Below are 23,500 nucleotides of genomic sequence, written 5' to 3' on the forward strand. Positions count from 1 at the left end.
TTTGAGAAGTGTCTGTTCATATCCCTCAGCCAATTGTTGATGGGATTGTTAGTCTTTTTCTTGTAAATTTGTTTGATTTCTTTGTAGATTCTTGATATTTGCCCTTTATCAGATGGGTAGATTGCAAAAATTTTCTCCCATTCTGTAGGTTGCCTGTTCACTCTGATGGTAGTTTCTTTTGCTGTGCAGAAGCTCTTTAGTTTAACCAGATCCCATTTTTCAATTTTGGCTTTTGTTGCCATTGCTTTTGGTGTTTTATTCATGAAGTTGTTGCCTATGCCTACGTCCTGAATGGTATTGCCTAGGTTTTCTTCTAGGATTTTTATAGTTTTAGGTCTAATATTTAAGTCTTTAATCCATTTCAAATTAATTTTTGTATAAGGTGTAAGGAAGGGATCCAGTTTCAACTTTCTACATAAGCTAGCCAGTTTTCCCAGCATCATTTATTAAATAGGGAATCCTTTCCCCATTTCTTGTTTTTTTTTTTTTTTTTTTTTTTTGAGATGGAGTCTTGCTTTATCGCCCAGGCTGGAGTGCAGTGGCATGATCTCGGCCCACTGCGGGCTCTGCCTCCTGGGTTCACACCACTCTCCTGCCTTAGCTTCCCAAGTAGCTGGGACTACAGGCACCTGCCACCATGCCTGGCTAATTTTTTGTATTTTTTAGTAGAGACGGAGTTTCACCATGTTAGCCAGGATGGTCTCAATCTCCTGACCTCATGATCTGCCCACCTCAGCCTTCCAAAGTGCTGGGATTGCAGACGTGAGCCACCATGCTTGGCCCCCCATTTGTTGTTTTTGCCAGGTTTGTCAAAGATCAGATAGCTGTAGATGTGTGGTATTATTTCTGAGGGCTCTGCTCTGTTCCATTGGTCTATATCTTTGTTTGGTACAATTACCATGCTGTTTTGGTTACTGTAGCCTTGTAGTATAGTTTGAAGTCAGGTAGCATGATGCTTCCAGCTTTGTTCTGTTGGCTGAGGATTGACTTGGCAATGCAGGCTCTTTTTTGGTTCCATATGAACTTTAAAGTAGTTTTTCCAGTTCTGTGAAGAAAGTCATTGGTAGCTTGATGGGGGTGGCATTGAATCTATAAATTACCTTGGGCAGTATGGCCATTTTCATGATATTGATTCTTCCTATCCATGAGCATGGAATGTTCTTCCGTTTGTTTGTATCCTCTTTTGTTTCCTTGAGCAGTGGTTTGTAGTTCTCCTTGAAGAGGTCCTTCACGTCCCTTGTAAGTTGGATTCCTAGGTACTTTATTCTCTTTGAAGCAATTGTGAATGGGAGTTCACTCATGATTTGGCTCTCCGTTTGTCTGTTATTGGTGTATAAGAATGCTTGTGATTTTTGTACATTGATTTTGTATCTTGAGACTTTGCTGAAGTTGCTTATCAGCTTAAGGAGATTTTGGGCTGAGAAGATGGGGTTTTCTAGATACACAATCATGTCATCTGCAAACAGGGACAATTTGACTTCCTCTTTTCCTAATTGAATGTCCTTTATTTCCTTCTCCTGCCTAATTGCCCTGGCCAGAACTTCCAACACTATGTTGAATAGGAGTGGTGAGAGAGGGCATCCCTGTCTTGTGCCAGTTTTTGAAGGGAATGCTTCCAGTTTTTGCCCATTCAGTATGATATTGGCTGTGGGTTTGTCATAAATAGCTCTTATTATTTTGAGATACATCCCATCAACACCTAATTTATTGAGAGTTTTTAGCATGAAGGGCTGTTGAATGTTGTTGAAAGCCCTTTCTGCATCTGTTAAGTTAATCAAGTGGTTTTTGTCTTTGGTTCTGCTTATATGCTGGATTACATTTATTGATTTTCATATGTTGAGCCAGCCTTGCATCCCAGGGATTAAGCCCACTTGATCATGATGGATAAGCTTTTTGATGTGTTGCTGGATTCGGTTTGCCAGTATTTTATTGAGGATTTTGCATTGATGTTCATCAAGGATATTGTTTTAAAATTCTCTTTTTTTGTTGTGTCTCTGGCAGGCTTTGGTATCAGGGTGATGCTGGCCTCATAAAATGAGTTAGGGAGGATTCCCTCTTTTCCTATTGTTTGGAAAAGTTTCAGAAGGAATGGTACCAGCTCCTTCTTGTACCTCTGGTAGAATTCAGCTGTGAATTCATCTGGTCTTTGACTTTTTTTGTTTTGTAGGCTATTAGTTATTGCCTCAGTTCCAGAGCCTATTATTGGTCTATTCAGAGATTCAACTTCTTCCTGGTTTAGACTTGGGAGGGTGTATTTGTCCGGGAATTTATCCATTTCTTCTAGATTTTCTAGTTTACTTGCATAGAGATATTTATAGTGTTCTCTGATGGTATTTTGTATTTCTGTGGGATTGGTGGTGATATCACCTTTATCATTTTTTATTGCATCTATTTTATTCTTCTCTCTTTTCTTCTGTATTGTTCTTGCTAGCAGTCTATCAATTTTGTTGATCTTTTCAAAAAACCAGCTCCTGGAATCTTTGATTTTTTGAAGGGTTTTTTATGTTTCTATCTCCTTCAGTTCTTCTCTGGCCTTAGCCATTTCTTGCCTTCTGTTAGCTTTTGAATTTGTTTGCTCTTGCTTCCCTAGATCTTTTAATTGTGATGTTAGGGTGTCAATTTTAGATCTTTCCTGCTTTCTTTTGTGGTTACTTAGTGCTATAAATTACCTTCTATACACTGCTTTAAATGTGTCCCAGTCATTTTGGTACGTTGTGTCTTTGTTCTCATTGGTTTCAAAGAATATCTTTATTTCTGCCTTCATCTCATTATTTATGCAGTAGTTATTTGGGAGCAGGTTGTTCAGCTTTCATGTAGTTAAGTGGTTTTGAGTGAGTTTCTTAATCCTGAGTTCTAATTGGATTGCACTGTGGTTTGAGAGACAGTTTGTTGTGATTTCTGTTCTTTTACATTTGCTGAGGAGAGCTTTACTTCCAACTATGTGGTCAATTTTGGAAAAAGTGCAATGTGGTGCTGAGAAGAATGTATATTCTGTTGATTTGGGATGGAGAGTTCTGTAGATGTCTATTAGGTCTGCTTGGTACAGAGCTGAATTCAAGTCCTAGATATCCTTGTTAAACTTCTGTCTTGTTGATCTGTCTAATATTGACAGTGGGGTGTTAAAGTCTCCAACTATTTTTGTGTGGGATTCTAAGTCTCTTTTTAGGTCTTTGAGGACTTGCTTTATAAATGTGGGTGCTCCTGTATTGGGTGTATATATATTTAGGATAGTTAGCTCTTCTTGTTGAATTGATCCCTTTACCATTATGTAATGGCCTTCTTTGTCTCTTTTGAGCTTTGTTGATTGAAAGTCTGTTTCATCTGAGACTAGGATTGCAACCCCTGCTTTTTTTTTCTTTCCATTTGCTTGGTAGATCTTCCTCCATCCCTTTATTTTGAACCTATGTGTGTCTCTGCATGTGAGGTGGGTCTCCTCAATAGAGCATACTGATGGGTCTTGAATCTTTATACAATTTGCCAGTTTGTGTCTTCTAATTGGAGCATCTAGCCCATTTACATTTAAGATTGATATTGTTTTCTGTGAATTTGATTCTGTCGTTATAATGTTAGCTGGTTATTTTGCCCGTTAGTTGATGCAGTTTCTTCGTGGCATCTATGATCTTTACAATTTGGCATGTTTTTGCAGTGGCTGGTACTGGTTGTTACTTTCCATGTTTAGTGCTTCATTGAGGAGCTCTTGTAAGGCAGGCCTGGTGGTGACAAAATCTCTCAGCATTTGCTTGCCTGTAAAGGGTTTTATTTCTCCTTCACTTATGAGGCTTAGTTTGGCTGGATATGAAATGCTGGGTTGAAAATTTTTTTCTTTAAGAATGTTGATACCATACATCTACAACCATCTGATCTTTGACAAAACTGATAAAAACAAGAAATGGGGAAAGGATTCCCTGTTTAATAAGTGGTGCTTGGAAAACTGGCTAGCCATATGTAGAAAGCTGAAACTGGATCCCTTCCTTACACCTTATACTAAAATTAATTCAAGATGGATTAAAGACTTACATGTTAAACCTGAAACCTTAAAAACCCTAGAAGAAAACCTAGGCAATATCATTCAGGACATAGGCATGGACAAGGACTTCATGTCTAAAACACCAAAGGCAATGGCAAGAAAAACCAAAATTGACAAATGGGATCTAATTAAACTAAAGAGCTTCTGCATAGCAAAAGAAACTACCATCAGAGTGAACAGGCAACCTACAGAATGGGAGAAAATTTTTGCAATCTACTCTTTTGGCAAAGGGCTAATATCCAGAATCTACAAAGAACTCAAACAAATTTACAAGAAAAAAACAACCCCATCAACAAGTGAGCGAAGGATATGAACAGACACTTCTCAAAAGAAGACATTTATGCAGCCCACAAACACATGAAAAAATGCTCATCATCACTGGCCATCAGAGAAATGCAAATCAAAACCACAATATGATACCACCTCACACCAGTTAGAATGGTGATCCCTAAAAAGTCAGGAAACAACAGGTGTTGGAGAGGATGTGGAGAAATAGGAACACTTTTACACTGTTGGGACTGTAAACTAGTTTGACCATTGCGATTCCTCAGGGATCTAGAACTAGAAATGCTATTTGACCCAGCCATCCCATTACTGGGTATATACCCAAAGTATTATAAATCATGCTGCTATAAAGACACATGCACACGTATGTTTATTGCGGCACTATTCACAATAGCAAAGACTTGGAACCAACCCAAATGTCCATCAATGATTCACTGGATTAAGAAAATGTGGCACATATACACCATGGAATACTATGCAGCCATAAAAAATGATGAGTTGATGTCTTTGTAGGGACATGGATGAAGCCAGAAACCATCATTCTCAGCAAACTATCGCAAGGACAAAAAAACAGACACTGCATGTTCTCACTCATAGGTGGGAATTGAACAATGAGAACACTTGGATACAGGAAGGGGAACATCATACACCGGGGCCTGTTGTGGAGTGGGGGGAGGGGGGATAGCATTAGGAGATATACCTAATGTAAGTGACGAGTTAATGGGTGCAGCACACCAACATGGCACATGTACACATACATAACAAACCTGCACGTTGTGTTCATGTGCCCTAGAACTTAAAAAAAAATGTTGAATATTGGCCCCCACTTTCTTCTGGCTTGTAGAGTCTCCCAAGAGATCTGCTGTTAGTCTGATGGGCTTCCCTTTGTGGGTAACCTGACCTTTCTCTCTGGTTACCCTTAACATTTTTTCCTTCATTTCAACCTTGGTGAATCTCACAATTATGTGTCTTGGGGTTGCTCTTCTTGAGGAGTAGCTTTGTCGTGTTCTCTGTATTTCCCAAATTTTAATGTTGGCCTGCCTTGCTAGGTTGGGGAAGTTCTCCTGGATAATGTCCTGAAGAGCATTTTCCTAGTTGGTTCCATTCTTTCTTGTCACTTTCAGGTACACCAATCAAACGTAGATTTGTTCTTTTCACATAGTCCCATATTTCTTGGAGGCTTTGTTCATTTGTTTTTACTCTTTTTTCTCTAAACTTGTCTTCTTGCTTTATTTCATTAATTTGATCTTCAATCACTGATACCCTTTCTTCCACTTGATCAAATCAGCTATTGAAGCTTGTGCATGCATCATGTAGTTCTCGTGCCATGGTTTTCAGTGCCATCAGGTCATTTAAGGTGTTCTCTACATTGTTTATTCTAGTTAGCCATTCATCTAATCTTTTTTCAAGGTTCCTTGTGATGGGTTCAAACATCCTCTTTTAGCTTGGAGGTTTGTTATTACTGACCTGAAGCCTACTTCTGTCAGCTTGTCAAAGTCATTCTCCAGCCAGCTTTGTTCCATTGCTGGTGAAGAGCTGCGATCCTTTGGAGGAGAAGAGGCGCTCTGGTTTTTAGAATTTTCAGCTTTTCTGCTCTGGTTTCTCCCCATCTTTGTAGTTTTATTTACCTTTGGCCTTTGATGTTGGTGGCCAGAAATGGGGTTTTGGTGTGGATGTCCTTTTTGTTGATGTTGATACTATTCCTTTCTGTTTGTTAATTTTCCTTCTAACAGTCAGGTCCCTCAGCTGCAGGTATGTTGGTGTTTGCTGCAGGTCCACTCCAGAGCTTGTTTGCCTGTGTATCACCAGTGGACGCTCAGTTGGAAATGCAGAAATCACCCATTTTCTGTGTCAATCACGCTGGGAGCTGCAGATGGGAGCTGTTTCTATTTGGCCATCTTGGAACGTAATATTTTAGTTCTATAATTTTAAGAATATAATACCTTGGTCTGGCATGTTTAAATGCCATATTGTATAATTTTTATAAACTTTAAAATATATAATTGTTATTTAAAATTTGAAAACTGCACCATTTATATAAAATTATTAACTACTATTTCTTATCTATCACTAGTCCATGACTGTGGAAGAAAATTACATTATTCACAGTCATGACTCCTAAATATGATGTCCTTAAAAGAACTGTCTGCACTCACAAACTGAAATTTTCTTTCCATTCACTCTTGATCTTATTTTAGTAGTCTTCAATTTCAGCACTCCTTCAAAGTTGTTTTTCTCAAGATTATCACAACTTTTCTTCTGTAATAAATCTAGGCATTTTTTCTTACATCTCATTTTATTTAACTTATCAGCAGTATTTGACCCAATGGAGGATATCTCCTTCATAACAGCATCTTCGCTTGGTTTTCAAGACCTCACTCCCTCAGGCTTTTTCTCCTGCCTTCCTAGTCCATTCATCATGGTCTGTTTTTCTTGCTCCTCCTCATCTTTCACCTTTTGCACATTGTTGTTTCCCAGGGCTCAGTCCCTAATCTTCTTTCTCATGACTTTTTTTTTTTTTTTTGAGATGGAGTCTCACTCTGTCACCCATGCTAGAGTGCAGTGGTGCAACCTCAGCTCACTGCAACCTGTCTTGTGGGTTCAAGCAATTCTGCTGCTTCAACCTCCTGAGTAGCTGGAATTGCAGGCACCTGCCACCATGCCTGGCTAATTTTTGTCTTTTTAGTAGCAGCATGGTTTATCCATGTTGGCCAGGCTGTTCTCAAACTCCAGATCTCAGAAGATCTGCCCACGTCAGTCTCCCAAAGTGCTGGGATTACAGGTATGAGCCACCTCCCCAGCCCCTCATGCTAGTGATTTCCAAATGTATGTCTCCAGCTCAGACCTCTCACCTTAATTCCAGATCTCTATATCAACCTGCCTACTTGACATCTCTTTTTGGTTGGCTATTGGGCATCCCACACTTGCCAGATCCAAAATTGGGTGACTGGTGCCCTCCTGAAATCTACACCTCATGTAGTCTTTCCTAATTTGGTTAGTGGCCACTCTTCCAGTGGCTCTATCAAAAACCTTGGTGTCATTCTTGACTCATCTTTCTCTCTTATACCTCACATCCAATCTAACAGGAAATCTTGTCAGGTCTCCTAGAAGAATATATCCAGAAGCCAGTCATATCTCGTACATCTGAGCCACCATCATCTGTAGTCTAGATGAATGTCATAGACTGGTAATGGATAGTCCTGGTTTTTAAGAAATTTCCTTTAAATCTATTCTTAACTCAGTGGTAAAACATAAGTCGAATTGTGTCATTCCTCTGCCCCAACCCTTCTGATTGCCTTCCATTTCACTCTGAGTATGTGATAAAATTCCTCCTAATAACTAAAAGGCAGTACACCATCTAGCATATTTTCTCTCCTGCTTAAACTTCTATTACTTCTCTCCTTTGCTCTGCTTCAGCCACACTGAACTTCTTGCTATTCCTTATCTATCCCTCTTGCTGAACAACTCCAGGCACACTTCTATACTTGGCAGTTCCTTGTGTTCTTCAGTTCTTTACTTAATAATCCCCTTTCTCAGCAGGGACTTTTCTGGCCATCCCAACTTTTCCACCACCCTTCCCCTCAAACACATAACCATTTCATTTTCCTGCTTTAGTTTTTCTCCTCTAACATACTGTATATTTTGCTTTATCTGTCTATTGTTGTTGTGTGTTTATCTCATTCTCATGAATAGGATTTTTGTTGTTCACTACCATATTCTCAGTGCCTAGAAAAAGGCCTAGCATATCGGATGTAGCTACCTAATAAATACTTATTAAATGAGTGAATGGAGTTTATCATAGGTATATTACATTTGATTGATTCTCACTTAAAAAATATTTGACAAGGTTCACTCTAAGAACTTAGCCTGGTAATTATATGCATAAATTCTTTTGGCTCTTTATAATAAGCTACATTCTTAATATTTTTTCATTTAGGGAGAAAAGCCCAATATTGTGGTTATTCACTATTTATTATTTTACTGGTAATTATGATAATTTTAATTATGGTAAAATGCATCAGAGGAATTGCAAACTTTACTGGTATTTTATCTGAAAAATATTAGGGTGGTAAATTTAATGGACTTACAAATTCTTTCCAAGGGATTATGAACCTTTGGTATTTGAAATAAAAAGAACAGAGTTGGATTTTTTTGCTTGCTGTATAAGAGGTGTACTGATCAGGCACTGTCTGTTCTGATGGAGCAGCTGCTGCTGCTTGGCTGTCTTTCAGAAGCAAGCTGCTCACATTGCTATTGGTGGGCAAGCAAGGGCAGCAGAGGTCATTGATCGATTGACTAGATTTAGAACTTGCCCTGGATGGCTTCTTGTTATCATGGCTACAGGTCAGTTCTTTTCTAAGTTTGTGCTGTTTAAAGGTTGCCTTCCATTAACTATTTTCAAAATGAAACTATTTTATATTCAAGAATTGCATACTTAATTTTAAAGATTTTGTCAAGATGAATTGGTTAATAATAGCTCTCAGGAAGATCTTTTTTTTTTTTTTTTGCTACATAGTCTTTTCTTAACCAGAAGAGTTCTCTGTATAATTTATTTCTTAAAAATAATGGTTTTGTTTTTGCTTTCAGTATTTTTAGGAGCTTTTGCTCAAGTCCTAACATAAACCCCAGTGGGAGATTTTAATCTCTTTGTCAGTTCATGGATGTGTATGGTAGTGATATTCTCTCTTTTTAAATTCCTTTTCTTGTTCACTTTCTTCTTTGTACAATAATAGTGATATTCTTGTGCATGTTTACCTCATTAAAAAGTAATTACAATTTTCGGCTGGCAAATCCAGCTTTTTATATTTTGACTAAATACAAGGCTAAAAGTGAAGAACATTTACCAGATTATGTTATTTTCAAACAAAATCATAATGAATCAAAAATTGCTATTTTTGAAATATAAATAATGACATTTAGATATTTTAAAAGTAAGGATAGCCCCCGATGTAGTTTGGCTTTGTGTCCCCACTCAAATCTCATGTCAAATTGTGATTCCCAGGTGTTGTGAGAAAGACCTGGTGGGAGGTGATTAGATCATAGGGTTAGTTTCCCCCATGCTGTTCTCATGATAGTGAATGAGTTTTCATGAGAGCTGATGGTCTCTTAAAGGGCTCTATCCCCTTCACTTCTCTCTCTCCTGCCACCTCATGAAGAAGGTGTCTGCTTCCCCTTCACCTTCCACCATGATTGTAAGTTTTCTGAGGCCTCCTCAGCCATGTGTAACTGTGAATCAATTAAGCTTCTTTCCTTTATGAATTACCCCATCTCAGATATTTCTTTGTAGCAGTGTGAAAATGGACTAATAGAGAGAATTGGTACCAGGGATAGTGGGGTACTGTTATAAAGATAATGTGAAAATGTGGAAGTGACTTTGGAACTGAGTAACAGAGGTTGTAACAGTTTGGAGGGCTCAAAAGAAGACAGGATGATGTGGGAAAGTTTGGAACTTCCTACAGACTTGTTGAATTTTTTTTTTACCAAAATGCTGATAGTGATATGGACAATGAAGTCCAGGCTGAGGTGATCTTAGATGGAGATAAGGAACTTGTTGGGGACTGGAACAAAGGTGACTCTTGATATGCTTTAGCAAAGAGACTGACAGCATTTTTCCCCTGCACTAGCAATCTGTAAAACTTTGAACTTGAGAGAGATGATTTAGGCTATCTGGTGGAAGAAATTTCTAAGCAGCAAGGCATTCAAGAGGTGACCTGGTTGATTCTGAAAGCATTCAGTTTTATGCATTCACAAAGAGATGGTTTTAAGTTGAGACTTATGTTTAAAAGGGAAGCAGAGCATAAATTTGGAAAATTTGTAGCCTGACCATTTGGTAGAAAAGAGAAACAGCACATTTTCTGTGGATGAATGCAAGTTGGCTGCAGAAATTTGCATAAGTAAGGAGGAGCGGAATGTTAATTGCCATGGCAATGGAGAAAGCGTCTTTAGGGCATGTCAGAGATTTTCTTGGCAGCCACTCCCATCACAGGCCTAGAGGCCTAGAAGGAAAAAATGGTTTCATAGGTTTGGGTCCAGGGCCCTGGTACTGTGTGCAGCCTCAGGACTTGCTGCCCTGCATTCAGCCACTACAGGTCCAGTTGTGGCTAAAAGGGGCCAAGGTGCAGCTTAACCTTTATGAATTACCCAGTTTTCAGTATTTCTTTATAGCAGTGTGAAAATGGACTAATACACCCTCCCTTAAGACATTTTCCTGATTTCGTCTTTCATGTTTTATGTGCCACAGCTACTTCTGAAACTGTATTTAAAGGTAAATGTTATTATATTGAATAATAGAAACAGAAATATAGCCCAAATCTAATTATGATTTTCATGTTTAACAGTCATTGCTCATATTCAGTGGACTCCAGCTTTTTAATGTAGCATTCAAGTGTAGTGTAGATTCATCTCCTATTCTTAGCTTCCAAGTATTTTACACTTTTCCTTTCAAGTTCTTAGTAAGCATCTAGACTTCATGTGCTTAATCTTTGTGCTCACATTCTGTTCTCTAACTGGAATGGTTTTCTCTCACTGTTTTTCCCTAGTGGGCCCCTCTTATATTTTGCCTCTTCTCTAAACCCTTCCTTGTGCTAAAATATAATTTTTTATATATCAACTCTTACAGAACACAATGTATTATAATTGTATATTACCTTGTTTTTGAAGCAGGGGATGCACATTTCCTTTTATGTTGTTTGTGCTTCTAAACATTTAAAAAAATTAATCAGTGCATTGAGATAGAAAACAGTTGGAGTTTTACAAAAATTGTGGTTTTTTTGTTCATTGTCAATAGAGTTATTAGGAAACATTGGCTTTTTATAGAGTTTTTAAAGTAGTACTTTTGCCTTGCATATGAAGAAAGTCATGTGAAAATAAAAAATGGACCTCAAAATAATCTGTGATTACATCCATGCTTGAGAAGGCCAATTTACTAACTCATGGTCTGCAACAAGTCAATGATGATAGCAGTTTAAGTGAAATAGATGGTAAAGAAGGTAAAATTTATAAGTCCTTTATAAGAAATCTCTGGGAACATCCCCTCAAAAAGTGGGCAAAGGATATGTGCAGACACGTCTCAAAAGAAGACATTTACATGGCCAAGAAACATGAAGAAAAGCTCATCATCACTGATCATTAGAAAAATGCACATCAAAGCCACAGTGAGATACCATTTCATGCCAGTTAGAATGGTGATTGTTAAAAAGTCAGGAAACAACAGATGCTGGTGGGCCTGTGGAGAAATAGGAACAATTTTACACTGTTGGTGGGAGTGTAAATTGGTTCAACCACTGTGGAAGACAGTGTGGTGATTCCTCAAGGATCTAGAACCAGAAATACCATTTGACCCAGCAATCCCATTACTGGGTATATACCCAAAGGATTATAAATCATGCTACTATAAAGACACATGCACACGTAAGTTTATTGCAGCACTATTTACAATAGCAAAGACTTGTAACCAACCCAAATATCCATCAATGATAGACTGGATAAAGAAAATTTGGCACATATAAACCATGGAATACTGTGCAGCCATAAAAATGAATGAGTTCATGTCCTTTGCAGGGACATGGATGAAGTGAGAAACTATCATTCTCAGCAAACTAACATGGGAACAGAAAACCAAACACTGCATATTCTCACTCACAAGCGGGAGTTGAACAATAAGAGCACATGGACATAGGGAGGGGAACATCACACACTGGGGCCTGCCGGTGGGTGAGGGAGCAAGGGGAGGGAGAGCATTAGGACAAATACCTAGTGCATGCAAGACTTAAAGCCTAGATGACAGGTTGATAGGTGAAGCAAACTACCATGGCACATGTATACCTATGTAACAAACCTGCACATTCTGCACATGTATCCCAGAACTTAAGTTAAAAAAATTTTATTTTATTTTATTTTATTTTTTTTCTGATTTAAAAGTTTGATCTATTTTTGGAAACAAGAAACTTCCTGGAAAAAAAAAAAACTGCCTCCACTTGCTATCTGCACTTTCTCACCATCTGGTCAATCAGACCCATCACATCCTCAATCAAATTTCCACTTCCAACACCATCAGGGATATATCGATTCTTAAATCCAAGACTCCTTCTCAGTTCTCATCCTCTTTGGCCTTTCTTCCTTTAGAGATTGCCAATGATTGAAAAAGTGTTTTCATAGATATGATCAAAACTGATCCTCACAATAACCCTGTAGAAGAGATATTCCACCACAACCCTAATTCCCCACCTTTATTTATCAGATGAGGCTCAGAGAGAGTCTCAAGTTGCCCAAGGTCACCCAGGAAGTGCATAACAGAAACTGGGCTTGTTCCCATATTTTCAGACTCCAAAGCCACCACACTCTTATTCTACCCCAGGTGCCTTCCATGGTTGACTAAATGAATGACCGGATGCATCTATATCAATCATGCTTGCATAAGGAATGCAGAATCTTTGAAAACATTTTTCTTTCTCTGACCTCATCTGACAGCACTTCATGCAGCCTTAGATATGGAATTACTATCTAGTAAATGTTGCTGTCGAGGTTGCAATGCAAAGTACATGGCTGACCTTAGGTACCTGAGTGAGACTGATGGAACCTCGCTGTGCTGAAATACTGTCTTCAGGATTCCTGTCATGAACATACCTTGCATGTAAACCAGCTTTTTTTTTCTTTTTATTATTATTATTATTATTATTATTATTATACTTTAGGCTTTATGGTACATGTGCACAACGTGCAGGTAAGTTACATATGTATACATGTGCCATGCTGGTGCACTGCACCCACCAACTTGTCATCTAGCATTAGGTATATCTCCCAATGCTATCCCTCCCCACTCCCCCCACCCCACAACAGTCCCCAAAGTGTGATTTTCCCCTTCCTGTGTCCATGTGTTCTCATTGTTCAATTCCCACCTATGAGTGAGAATATGCGGTGTTTGGTTTTTTGTTCTTGTGATAGTTTACTGAGAATGATGATTTCCAATTTCATCCATGTCCCTACAAAGGACGTGAACTCATCATTTTTTATGGCTGCATAGTATTCCATGGTGTATATGTGCCACATTTTCTTAATCCAGTCTATCATTGTTGGACATTTGGGTTGGTTCCAAGTCTTTGCTATTGTGAATAATGCTGCAATAAACATACGTGTGCATGTGTCTTTATAGCAGCATGATTTATAGTCCTTTGGGTATATACCCAGTAATGGGATGGCTGGGTCAAATGGAATTTCTAGTTCTAGATCCCTGAAGAATTGCCACACTGACTTCCACAAGGGTTGAACTAGTTTACAGTCCCACCAACAGTGTAAAAGTGTTCCTATTTCTCCACATCCTCTCCAGCACCTGTTGTTTCCTGATTTTTTAATGATCGCCATTCTAACTGGTGTGAGATGGTATCTCATTGTGGTTTTGATTTGCATTTCTCTGATGGCCAGTGATGATGAGCATTTTTTCATGTGTTTTTTGGCTGCATAAATGTCTTCTTTTGAGAAGTGTCTGTTCATGTCCATCGCCCACTTTTTGATGGGGTTGTTTGTTTTTTTCTTGTAAATTTGTTGGAATTCATTGTAGATTCTGGATATTAGCCCTTTGTCAGATGAGTAGGTTGCAAAAATTTTCTCCCATTTTGTAGGTTGCCTGTTCACTCTGATGGTAGTTTCCTTTGCTGTGCAGAAGCTCTTCAGTTTAATTAGATCCCATTTGTCAATTTTGGATTTTATTACCATTGCTTTTGGTGTTTTAGACATGAAGTCCTTGCCCATGCCTATGTCCTGAATGGTATTGCCTAGGTTTTCTTCTAGGGTTTTTATGGTTTTAGGTCTAACATTTAAGTCTTTAATCCATCTTGAAATAATTTTTGTATAAGGTGTAAGGAAGGGATCCAGTTTCAGCTTTCTACATATGGCTAGCCAGTTTTCCCAGCACCATTTATTAAATAGGGAATCCTTTCCCCATTTCTTGTTTTTGTCAGGTTTGTCAAAGATCAGATAGTTGTAGATATGTGGCATTATTTCTGATGGCTCTGTTCTGTTCCATTGATCTAAATCTCTGTTTTGGTACCAGTACCATGCTGTTTTGGTTACTGTAGCCTTGTAGTATAGTTTGAAGTCAGGTAGTGTGATGCCTCCAGCTTTGTTCTTTTGGCTTAGGATTGACTTGGTGATCTGGGCTCTTTTTTGGTTCCATATGAACTTTAAAGTAGTTTTTTCCAGTTCTGTGAAGAAAGTCATTGGTAACTTGATGGGGATGGCATTGAATCTGTAAATTACCTTGGGAAGGATGGCCATTTTCATGATATTGATTCTTCCTACCCATGAGCATGGAATGTTCTTCCATTTGTTTGTATCCTCTTTTATTTCCTTGAGCAGTGGTTTGTAGTTGTCCTTGAAGAGGTACTTCACATCCCTTGTAAGTTGGATTCCTAGGTATTTTATTCTCTTTGAAGCAATTGTGAACGGGAGTTCACTCATGATTTGGCTCTCTGTTTGTCTGTTATTGATGTATAAGAATGCTTGTGATTTTTGTACATTGATTTTGTATCCTGAGACTTTGCTGAAGTTGCTTATCAGCTTAAGGAGATTTTGGGCTGAGACAATGGGGTTTTCTAGATATACTATCATGTCATCTGCAAACAGGGACAATTTGACTTCCTCTTTTCCTAATTGAATACCCTTGATTTCCTTCTCTTGCCTAATTGCCCTGGCCAGAACTTCCAACACTATGTTGAATAGAAGTGGTGAGAGAGGGCATCCCTGTCTTGTGCCAGTTTTCAAAGGGAATGCTTCCAGTTTTTGCCCATTCAGTATGATATTGGCTGTGGGTTTGTCATAAATAGCTCTTATTATTTTGAGATACGTCCCATCAATACCTAATTTATTGAGAGTTTTTAGCATGAAGGGTTGTTGAATTTTGTCAAAGGCCTTTTCTGCATCTATTGAGATAATCATGTGGTTTTTGTCTTTGGTTCTGTTTATATGCTTGATTACATTTATTGATTTCCGTATATTGAGCCAGCCTTGCATCCCAGGGATGAAGCCCACTTGATCATATCATGGTGAATAAGCTTTTTGATGTGCTGCTGGATTCTGTTTGCCAGTATTTTATTGAGGATTTTTGCATCAATGTTCATCAAGGATATTGGTCTAAAATTCTCTTTTTTTGTTGTGTCTCTGCCAGGCTTTGGTATCAGGATGATGCTGGCCTCATAAAATGAGTTAGGGAGGATTCCCTCTTTTTCTATTGATTGGAATAGTTTCAGAAGGAATGGTACCAGCTCCTCCTTGTACCTCTGGTAGAATTCGGCTGTGAACCCATCTGGTCCTGGACTTGTTTTGGTTGGTAAGCTATTGATTATTGCCACAATTTCAGCTCCTGTTATTGGTCTATTCAGAGATTCAACTTCTTCCTGGTTTAGTCTTGGGAGGCTGTATGTGTTGAGGAATTTATCCATTTCTTCTAGATTTTCTAGTTTATTTGCATAGAGGTGTTTGTAATATTCTCTGATGGTAGTTTGTATTTCTGTGGGATCGGTGGTGATATCCCCTTTATCATTTTTTATTGCATCTATTTGATTCTTCTCTCTTTTTTTCTTTATTAATCTTGCTAGCGGTCTAAAAAAAAAAAAAGAAAGAAAAAAAAGAAAGAAAAGAAAATAAATCTCCAGGAAGGAATGTTAACACCGATTACTTTTCCTGGAAATACAATAATATAGTCTCCTAAGGCTGGAAATACTCAACTATATCAGTGCTATTGAAAGATTGATTACAATAAGGATTAGTGACTTTGACTAGGAGCAGTTTCAACAAATGATAGCCATGGAAATCTGTAGTGGATGAACGTAGACAACTCTTGAGAGAAAATTTGCTGGGAAAGGCAATATAGAAATGGGCAATAACTAAAAAAGAGTGTGGGATTTGAGGGAGTTTTCTCTCTTTGTGTTTCAAAACAGAAATTTTTAGAGTTTTTTTTTTTTTTTTTTTACTGTTGGGAATGATCCATAAGAGAAGAATATGGTTATGAAAGGTAATTTTGTTTGCTTGGTTGCATGTCTAAGTATTAGACAGCTTGATTCATTATGTTTTATGGATTTTTAGCAAACTAATTGCCCTTAGAACTTTTATTCATATATAGTTTTATGATTAGAGTTGTTTTTTCAGAATTGGTTCAGAAGCGTATCATGTTAGTGTAACTGTACATGCAGATGATGACCTAAACTTAAACTGTTATACACAGATTTTTAAAAAGAATTATAATAAACATTCACACACTTAGGCCATGCTGAATAGAATTTAAATGTTCCTTCATAATTGCACATATTGCACTACCTTTGACAGTAGCATCATGAATAGCCATGATTTGCTTAGGTACTTACTCTAAAATATCAGGTGTATCAACTTTATGATTGTTTAGATTCTGGGGAGTAGGGAAGGATTTTGTTCATGAAGTTGAGAAAAGCAAACTATTGACAATCTATTGCAGATTATTACTTCAGGATTATAAACTCCTAAAGCATCAAAACCATGTTTTCCTGGGCCAGCAATGTTATCAGCATATATTGTATGCTCAATGAGTATTTGTTGAATGCATGAATAAACAGTTGAAGAAATAAATGAATGACATTGATAAATTTCTTTTAAAAACTAATTTTTAGTTTTTTGAAAGTAGTAGGTTTCCAAACTCGCCTCTGTATAAAGTCTTTATTTTTTAAAAAAGTGCAGGATTCATATTCTCACTCGTAGGTGGGAATTGAACAATGAGAACACATGGAAACAGGAAGGGGAATATCACACACCAGGGACTGTTGTGGGGTGGGGGGAGGTGGGAGGGGGGAGGGGGGAGAGATAGCATTAGGAGATATACCCAATGCTAAATGATGAGTTAATGGGTGCAGCACACCAACATGGCACATGTATACATATGTAACAAACCTGCATGTTATGCACATGTACCCTAAAGCTTAAAGTATATATATATATTAAAAAAAAGACACTGCAATTTTCAAAAGGTGAAAAAAAAAGTGCAGGATTCAGAAATTATTAGTTACAGCCAAAAACAGAATGATAATCAGAAATTGTTAGGTATAGCCAAAAACAGAATGATAATATGGATTTGTCTGCTATCATATCTCTTAAAAACACTTGAATATAAATATTACCTTCACAGCATATTGCAAAACACATGTTTTGGAGGCAGAATTATTGGATTTCAATGCTGTGTCAATTACTGACCAGCTCTATGGGCTGGGGAAATTTGTATGGCCTTTCTGGGCCTAGTTTCTTTCTTTATAGAAGCCCTAATATTACCTACCTCAAAGAATTGTTATGATGATTAAAATGAGCTTGACACATGCACAGTGCTTAGAATGATGCATAGTGTCTGCATAATAAGTCCTGAAAAAGCTAATATTATCATTTAAAAAAGGGTTCCCCTCATATAAGAACATAAGTAATGTTTTCCAAATAGGTTTCAGTGCCAGTAAAAGCTTGTTTTTATTGAAAAGGACAGCAATGAGAAGTCCTGGTATATGTCTTTCTATCACATAATATCAGTAACATGTTTTTCCTTTTGCCTTGACTGTCAGAAAGCTTGATCTAAATTCAATTCTTTGTAATGATATTATTATTATCATATTTTCTTTCTCTCTTAATGTTACTCTTTCTGTTTATAGTTTAATTCCCCTTGTGGAAAATAGTTATATTTACATTACCTGGTAAAAAATGACCTGAACACTTAATGGATAGAATAAATAACTTATAAATGTTGAGATTTTATATAATAAAATAATAGATTTGGACATTCTTTGTATTTTATGTATTTACTGTTTGTCTAAGAGGAATTGTTTCTCTTTTCAGGCCTGAAAAGAAATCTAATGAAAACAACAAGGTATTGAAAAAGTAAATTATCTGAAACATTATTGTTAAAAAAACACATTATAACAGGTAAAGTGAGAACCTTTTTTAATAAAGACAATTAGTTAGAATAAAAGGGCTTAATAACAAGTACCCATTGATAACAGTACCCTTTTAAGAAAAATCTGTTGTTTTAAGAAGCACCTGTGGTTTTGCTCATATAAAAAGATGAATAAATACCACTTCTGTACATCTGGTATATTCTATGAATATTTTGAGGACATTTGAAGCAGTATTATTTATCTTACAGGTCAAAAGCCAAATACATTCAGTGGATAACCTTGATGACATAACATGGCCATCAGAAATAGCATCAGAGGATTATGATTTGCTTTTCTCTAATTATGAGACTTTTATGTTGCTCATTGAACAACTCAAAATGGATTTTAATGGTAGGACCATTGCATAAGTAGAAGGCCTTTTAATGTATCCCACAGTAATATTTGCACACATTGCTTAGTATTGCACCACGGAGCACTGACGTCTGATAGTGATGCTCATCTCAGAAACATGTTTGACATTAAAATAGACTGAGAAATAATGTATATTGTATACCAAAGAGCCATGAAAACTCCACTGTACCTTTCTCAGTGTGAAGGGCAGTCTCAGCCTTTTTATTGACTCTGCTTCTCCCAGATCAGGTTACTATTCTCTCCCACTCAGAATACTGCAGTAACCTTAGAACTGTTTTTCCTGCTACCCCACTTCCTCAGACCATGGTCTACTGTGAAACTATAATTATTAATTAAAAAAAATTCAGATCTGATGTTGTCTCTTCCTTGTAACTCAGCTTACCACTTGCCATTGCTATTAGGTTAAGATCTGAATATTCTAGCTCTCTCCTGCATCATTTAATACCCTTTTTTTCTCTGTGCCGTAGCCATTGTCTTAGATGTTTATTCCTGCAATTTATAGCTTTAGTGAGATATAACTGATATATGATAGGCTGAATGTACATAAAATATACGATTTAATAAGTTTTGGCATACGTATGCGCATGTGAAACCATCACCATAATCAAGAGCAGTAACATGCCCATCATCCATAAAAATCTCTTCCTGTCTGTTTGTATTCTCCTTATAAAGAAACTACTAAATGTTTAAGTATTTATACTGTATTCCATTCCCATCAGCAGTATATGACAATTCTCATTGTGCAATGTCATCATGAGCTCTTAGTATTGCTGTTTATTAGTTTTTACTGTTAGCCATTCCAATGGGTGCATATTGTGCGTGTCACTGTTGTGTGAATGCGCATTGACCTAAGGACTAAGAATGTTGAACATCTTCCCGTGTGCTGGTTTGCCACCTGTATATCTTCTTTAGTGAACTATCTTTTCCAATCTGGATAGCTTATAAAGATTTAAAAATTAGATAGTTTTTATTCTTATTTGCTGAGTTTTAAGAGTTTTTAAAAATAAATTCTGGATATTATTCCATTATTATGCTTTTTGGAAAGATTTTTTCCCAGTTTGTAGCTTGACTTTTTGTTTTCTTAATAATATATTTTAAAGAGCTGAAGTTTTTCATTTTGATGAAGTGTGATATATCTGTTTGTTTAATTATGGACTTTGCTTTTTGTCTCATGTCTTAAAAAAAGTCTTTGTCCAGCACAGGGCCCCAGAGATTTTTCTCCTCTGCTTTCTTGAAGAATTTTTATAGTTTTAGGTCTTATATTTAGATCTGTGATCCACATTGTGTACATTTTTGCACGTGGAGTGAGGTGTGATGTAAGTTCATTTTATGGATGTGGATATCTGTTCCAGCAGCATATGTTGAAAATGCTGTCCTTTCTCCACACATTGCTATTGTCCCTTCGTGAAAAGTAAGTTGGCATATGTGTGTGGGTCTATTTCTGGACCATTTGTTGTATTCCATCAATCTACATATTCTTCTATAGTTATACTGATAAACCGATCATAATTTGAAAATCAATTTAATACCCCAATAAACCCATTGTACAGTTATAAAATTCTAAGTAGAACCATCTTAAATTGGAGACTATCTCTATCTGGCTTTCTTCATGTAGGTCTAGCATCCCTAATCCAAAATCCAAAATCAGAAATGCTCCAAAATCCAAAACTTTTTGAGTGTCAAAATGATGCCACAAGTAGAAAATTTCAAACTAGACATCAGGTACACAAACTTTCATCTGCAAATTTACTAAAAGTGTTCCATGAAATTACCTTTAAGCCCTGCATATAAGGTGCATGTAACATAAGTGTATTTCATGTTTAGAGTTGGATTCCTTTTTTGAGATATCTCATTATATATGTGCAAATATACCAAAACCCAAAACACTTTTGGTACCATGCACTTGTAGAGATATTCCACCCGTATCACACTGTTTGATTACTGTAAATTTATACTAAATCTTGACATCAGCCCTTCAGTTTTCTTCTTAAGGGTTATTTTGATTATGTTGGATCTTTTGCATTTGCACATGAGTTTTAGAATCAGATTGTTAATTTTTTTTATAGTTCAAATTTAACTTTTTAAAAAATGTTATCATTATTATACTTTAAGTTTTAGGGTTACATGAACACAATGTGCAGGTTCATTACATATGCATACATGTGCCATGTTGGTGTGCTGTACCCATTAACTCATCATTTAGCATTAGGTATATCTCCTAATGCTATCCCTCCTCTCTCCCCCAACCCCACAACAGTCCCCGGTGTGTGATGTTCCCCTTCCTGTGTCCATGTGTTCTCATTGTTCAGTTCCCACCTATGAGTGAGAACATGCGGTGTTCGGTTTTTTGTCATTGTGATAGTTTGCTGAGAATGATGGTTTCCGGCTTCATCCATGTCCCTACAAAGGACATGAACTCATCCTTTTTTATGGCTGCATAGTATTCCATGGTCTATATGTGCCGCATTTTCTTAATCCAGTCTATCATTGATGGACATTTGGGTTGGTTCCAAGTCTTTGCTATTGTGAATAGTGCCTCAATAAACATACGTGTGCATGTGTCTTTATAGCAGCATGATTTATAGTCCTTTGGGTATATACCCAGTAATGGGATGGCTGGGTCAAATGGTATTTCTAGTTCTAGATCCCTGAGGAATCACCACACTGACTTCCATAATGGTTGAACTAGTTCACAGTCCCACCAAGAGTGTAAAAGTGTTCCTATTTCTCCACATCCTCTCCAGCACCTGTTGTTTCCTGACTTTTTAATGATTGCCATTCTAACTGGTGTGAGATGGTATCTCGTTGTGGTTTTGATTTGCATTTCTCTGATGGCCAGTGATGATGAGCATTTCTTCATGTGTTTTTTGGCTGCATAAATGTCTTCTTTTGAGAAGTATCTGTTCATATCCTTTGCCCACTTTTTGATGGGGTTGTTTTTTTTTTCTTGTAAATTTGTTGGAGTTCATTGTAGATAGCCCTTTTTCAGATGAGTAGGTTGCAAAAACCTTCTTCCATTCTGTATGTTGCCTGTTAAGTCTGATGGTAGTTTCTTTTGCTGTGCAGAAGCTCTTTAGTTTAATTTGATCCCATTTGTCAATTTTAGCTTTTGTTGCCATTGCTTTTGGTGTTTTAGTCATGAAGTCCTTGCCCATGCCTATGTCCTGAATGGTATTGCCTAGGTTTTCTTCTAGGGTTTTTATGGTTTTGGGTCTAACATGTAAGTCTCTAATCCATCTTGAGTTAATTTTTGTATAAGGTGTAAGGAAGGGATCCAGTTTCAGCTTTCTACATATGGCTAGCCAGTTTTCCCAGCTCCATTGATTAAATAGGGAATTCTTTCCCCATTGCTTGTTTTTCTCAGGTTTGTCAAAGATCAGATAGTTGTGGATAATATGGCATTATTTCTGAGAGCTCTGTTCTGCTCCATTGGTCTATATCTCTGTTTTGGTACCAGTACCATGCTGTTCTGGTTACTGTAGCCTTGTAGTATAATTTGAAGTCAGGTAGCGTGATGCCTCCAGCTTTGTTCTTTTGGCTTAGGATTGACTCAGCAATGCTGGCTCTTTTTTGGTTCCATATGAACTTTAAAGTAGTTTTTTCCAATTCTGTGAAGAAAGTCATTGGTAGCTTGATGGAGATGGCATTGAGTCTATGACTTGCCTTGGGCAGTATGGCCATTTTCACGATATGAATTCTTCCTACCCATGAGCATGGAGTGTTCTTCCACTTGTTTGTATCTTCTTTTATTTCATTGAGCGGTGGTTTGTACTTCTCCTTGAAGAGGTCCTTCACATCCCTTGTAAGTTGGATTCCTAGGTATTTTATTCTCTTTGAAGCAATTGTGAATGGGACTTCACTCATGATTTGGCTCTCTGTTTGTCTGTTATTGGTGTATAGGAATGCTTGTGATTTTTGCACATTGATTTTGTATCCTGAGACTTTGCTGAAATTCCTTATCAGCTTAAGGAGATTTTGGGTTGAGACGATGGGGTTTTCTAGATATACAATCATGTCATCTGCAAACAGGGACAATTTGACTTCCTCTTTCCCTAATTGAATGCCCTTTATTTCTTTCTCCTGCCTGATTGCCCTGGCCAGAACTTCCAACACTGTGTTGAATAGGAGTGGTGACAGAGGGCGTCCCTGTCATGCACCAGTTTTCAGAGGGAATGCTTCCAGTTTTTGCCCATTCAGTATGATATTGGCTGTGGGTTTGTCATAGATAGCTCTTATGATTTTGGGATACGTCCCACCAATACCTAATTTATTGAGAGTTTTTAGCATGAAGGGTTGTTGAATTTTGTCAAAGGCCTTTTCTGCATCTACTGAGATAATTATGAGGTTTTTGTCTTTGGTTCTGTTTATACGCTGGATTATGTTTATTGATTTTCATATGTTGGACCAGCCTTGCATCCCAGGGATGAAGCCCACTTGATCATGGTGGATAAGCTTTTTGTTGTGCTGCTGGATTTGGTTTGCCAGTATTTTATTGAGGATTTTTGCATCAATGTTCATCGGGGATATTGATCTAAAATTCTCTTTTTTTGTTGTGTCTCTGCCAGGCTTTGGTATCAGGATGATGCTGGCCTCATAAAATGAGTCAGGGAGGATTCCCTCTTTTTCTATTGGTTGGAATAATTTCAGAAGGCATGGTACCAGCTCCTCCTTGTACCTCTGGTGGAGTTCGGGTGTGATTCCATCTGGTCCTGGACTTTTTTTGGTTGCTAAGCTATTAATGATTGCCTCAATTTCAGAGCCTGTTATTGGCCTATTTAGAGATTCAACTTCTTGCTGGTTTAGACTTGGGAGGGTGTATGTGTTGAGGAATTTATCCATTTCTTCTAGATTTTCTAGTTTATTTATGTACAGGTGTTTATAC

At 37.4% G+C, this 23,500-nt stretch overlaps 1 protein-coding gene across 1 annotated transcript in view; it reads left to right on the top strand.

Moving 5' to 3' along the window:
- The window catches only part of POTEA (POTE ankyrin domain family member A), a 74,814-nt gene that overhangs the window by 29,331 nt on the left and 21,983 nt on the right, over positions 1 to 23,500 (top strand). Inside the window, exons 10-11 of the mRNA XM_054499155.2 lie at positions 18,149 to 18,179; positions 18,456 to 18,597. Of these exons, the coding sequence (XP_054355130.2) occupies positions 18,149 to 18,179; positions 18,456 to 18,597 (173 nt within the window). The remainder of the gene's footprint in view (positions 1 to 18,148; positions 18,180 to 18,455; positions 18,598 to 23,500) is intronic.

This window comes from Pongo pygmaeus, chromosome 7, assembly GCF_028885625.2.
Source record: "Pongo pygmaeus isolate AG05252 chromosome 7, NHGRI_mPonPyg2-v2.0_pri, whole genome shotgun sequence".
NCBI lineage: Eukaryota > Metazoa > Chordata > Mammalia > Primates > Hominidae > Pongo > Pongo pygmaeus.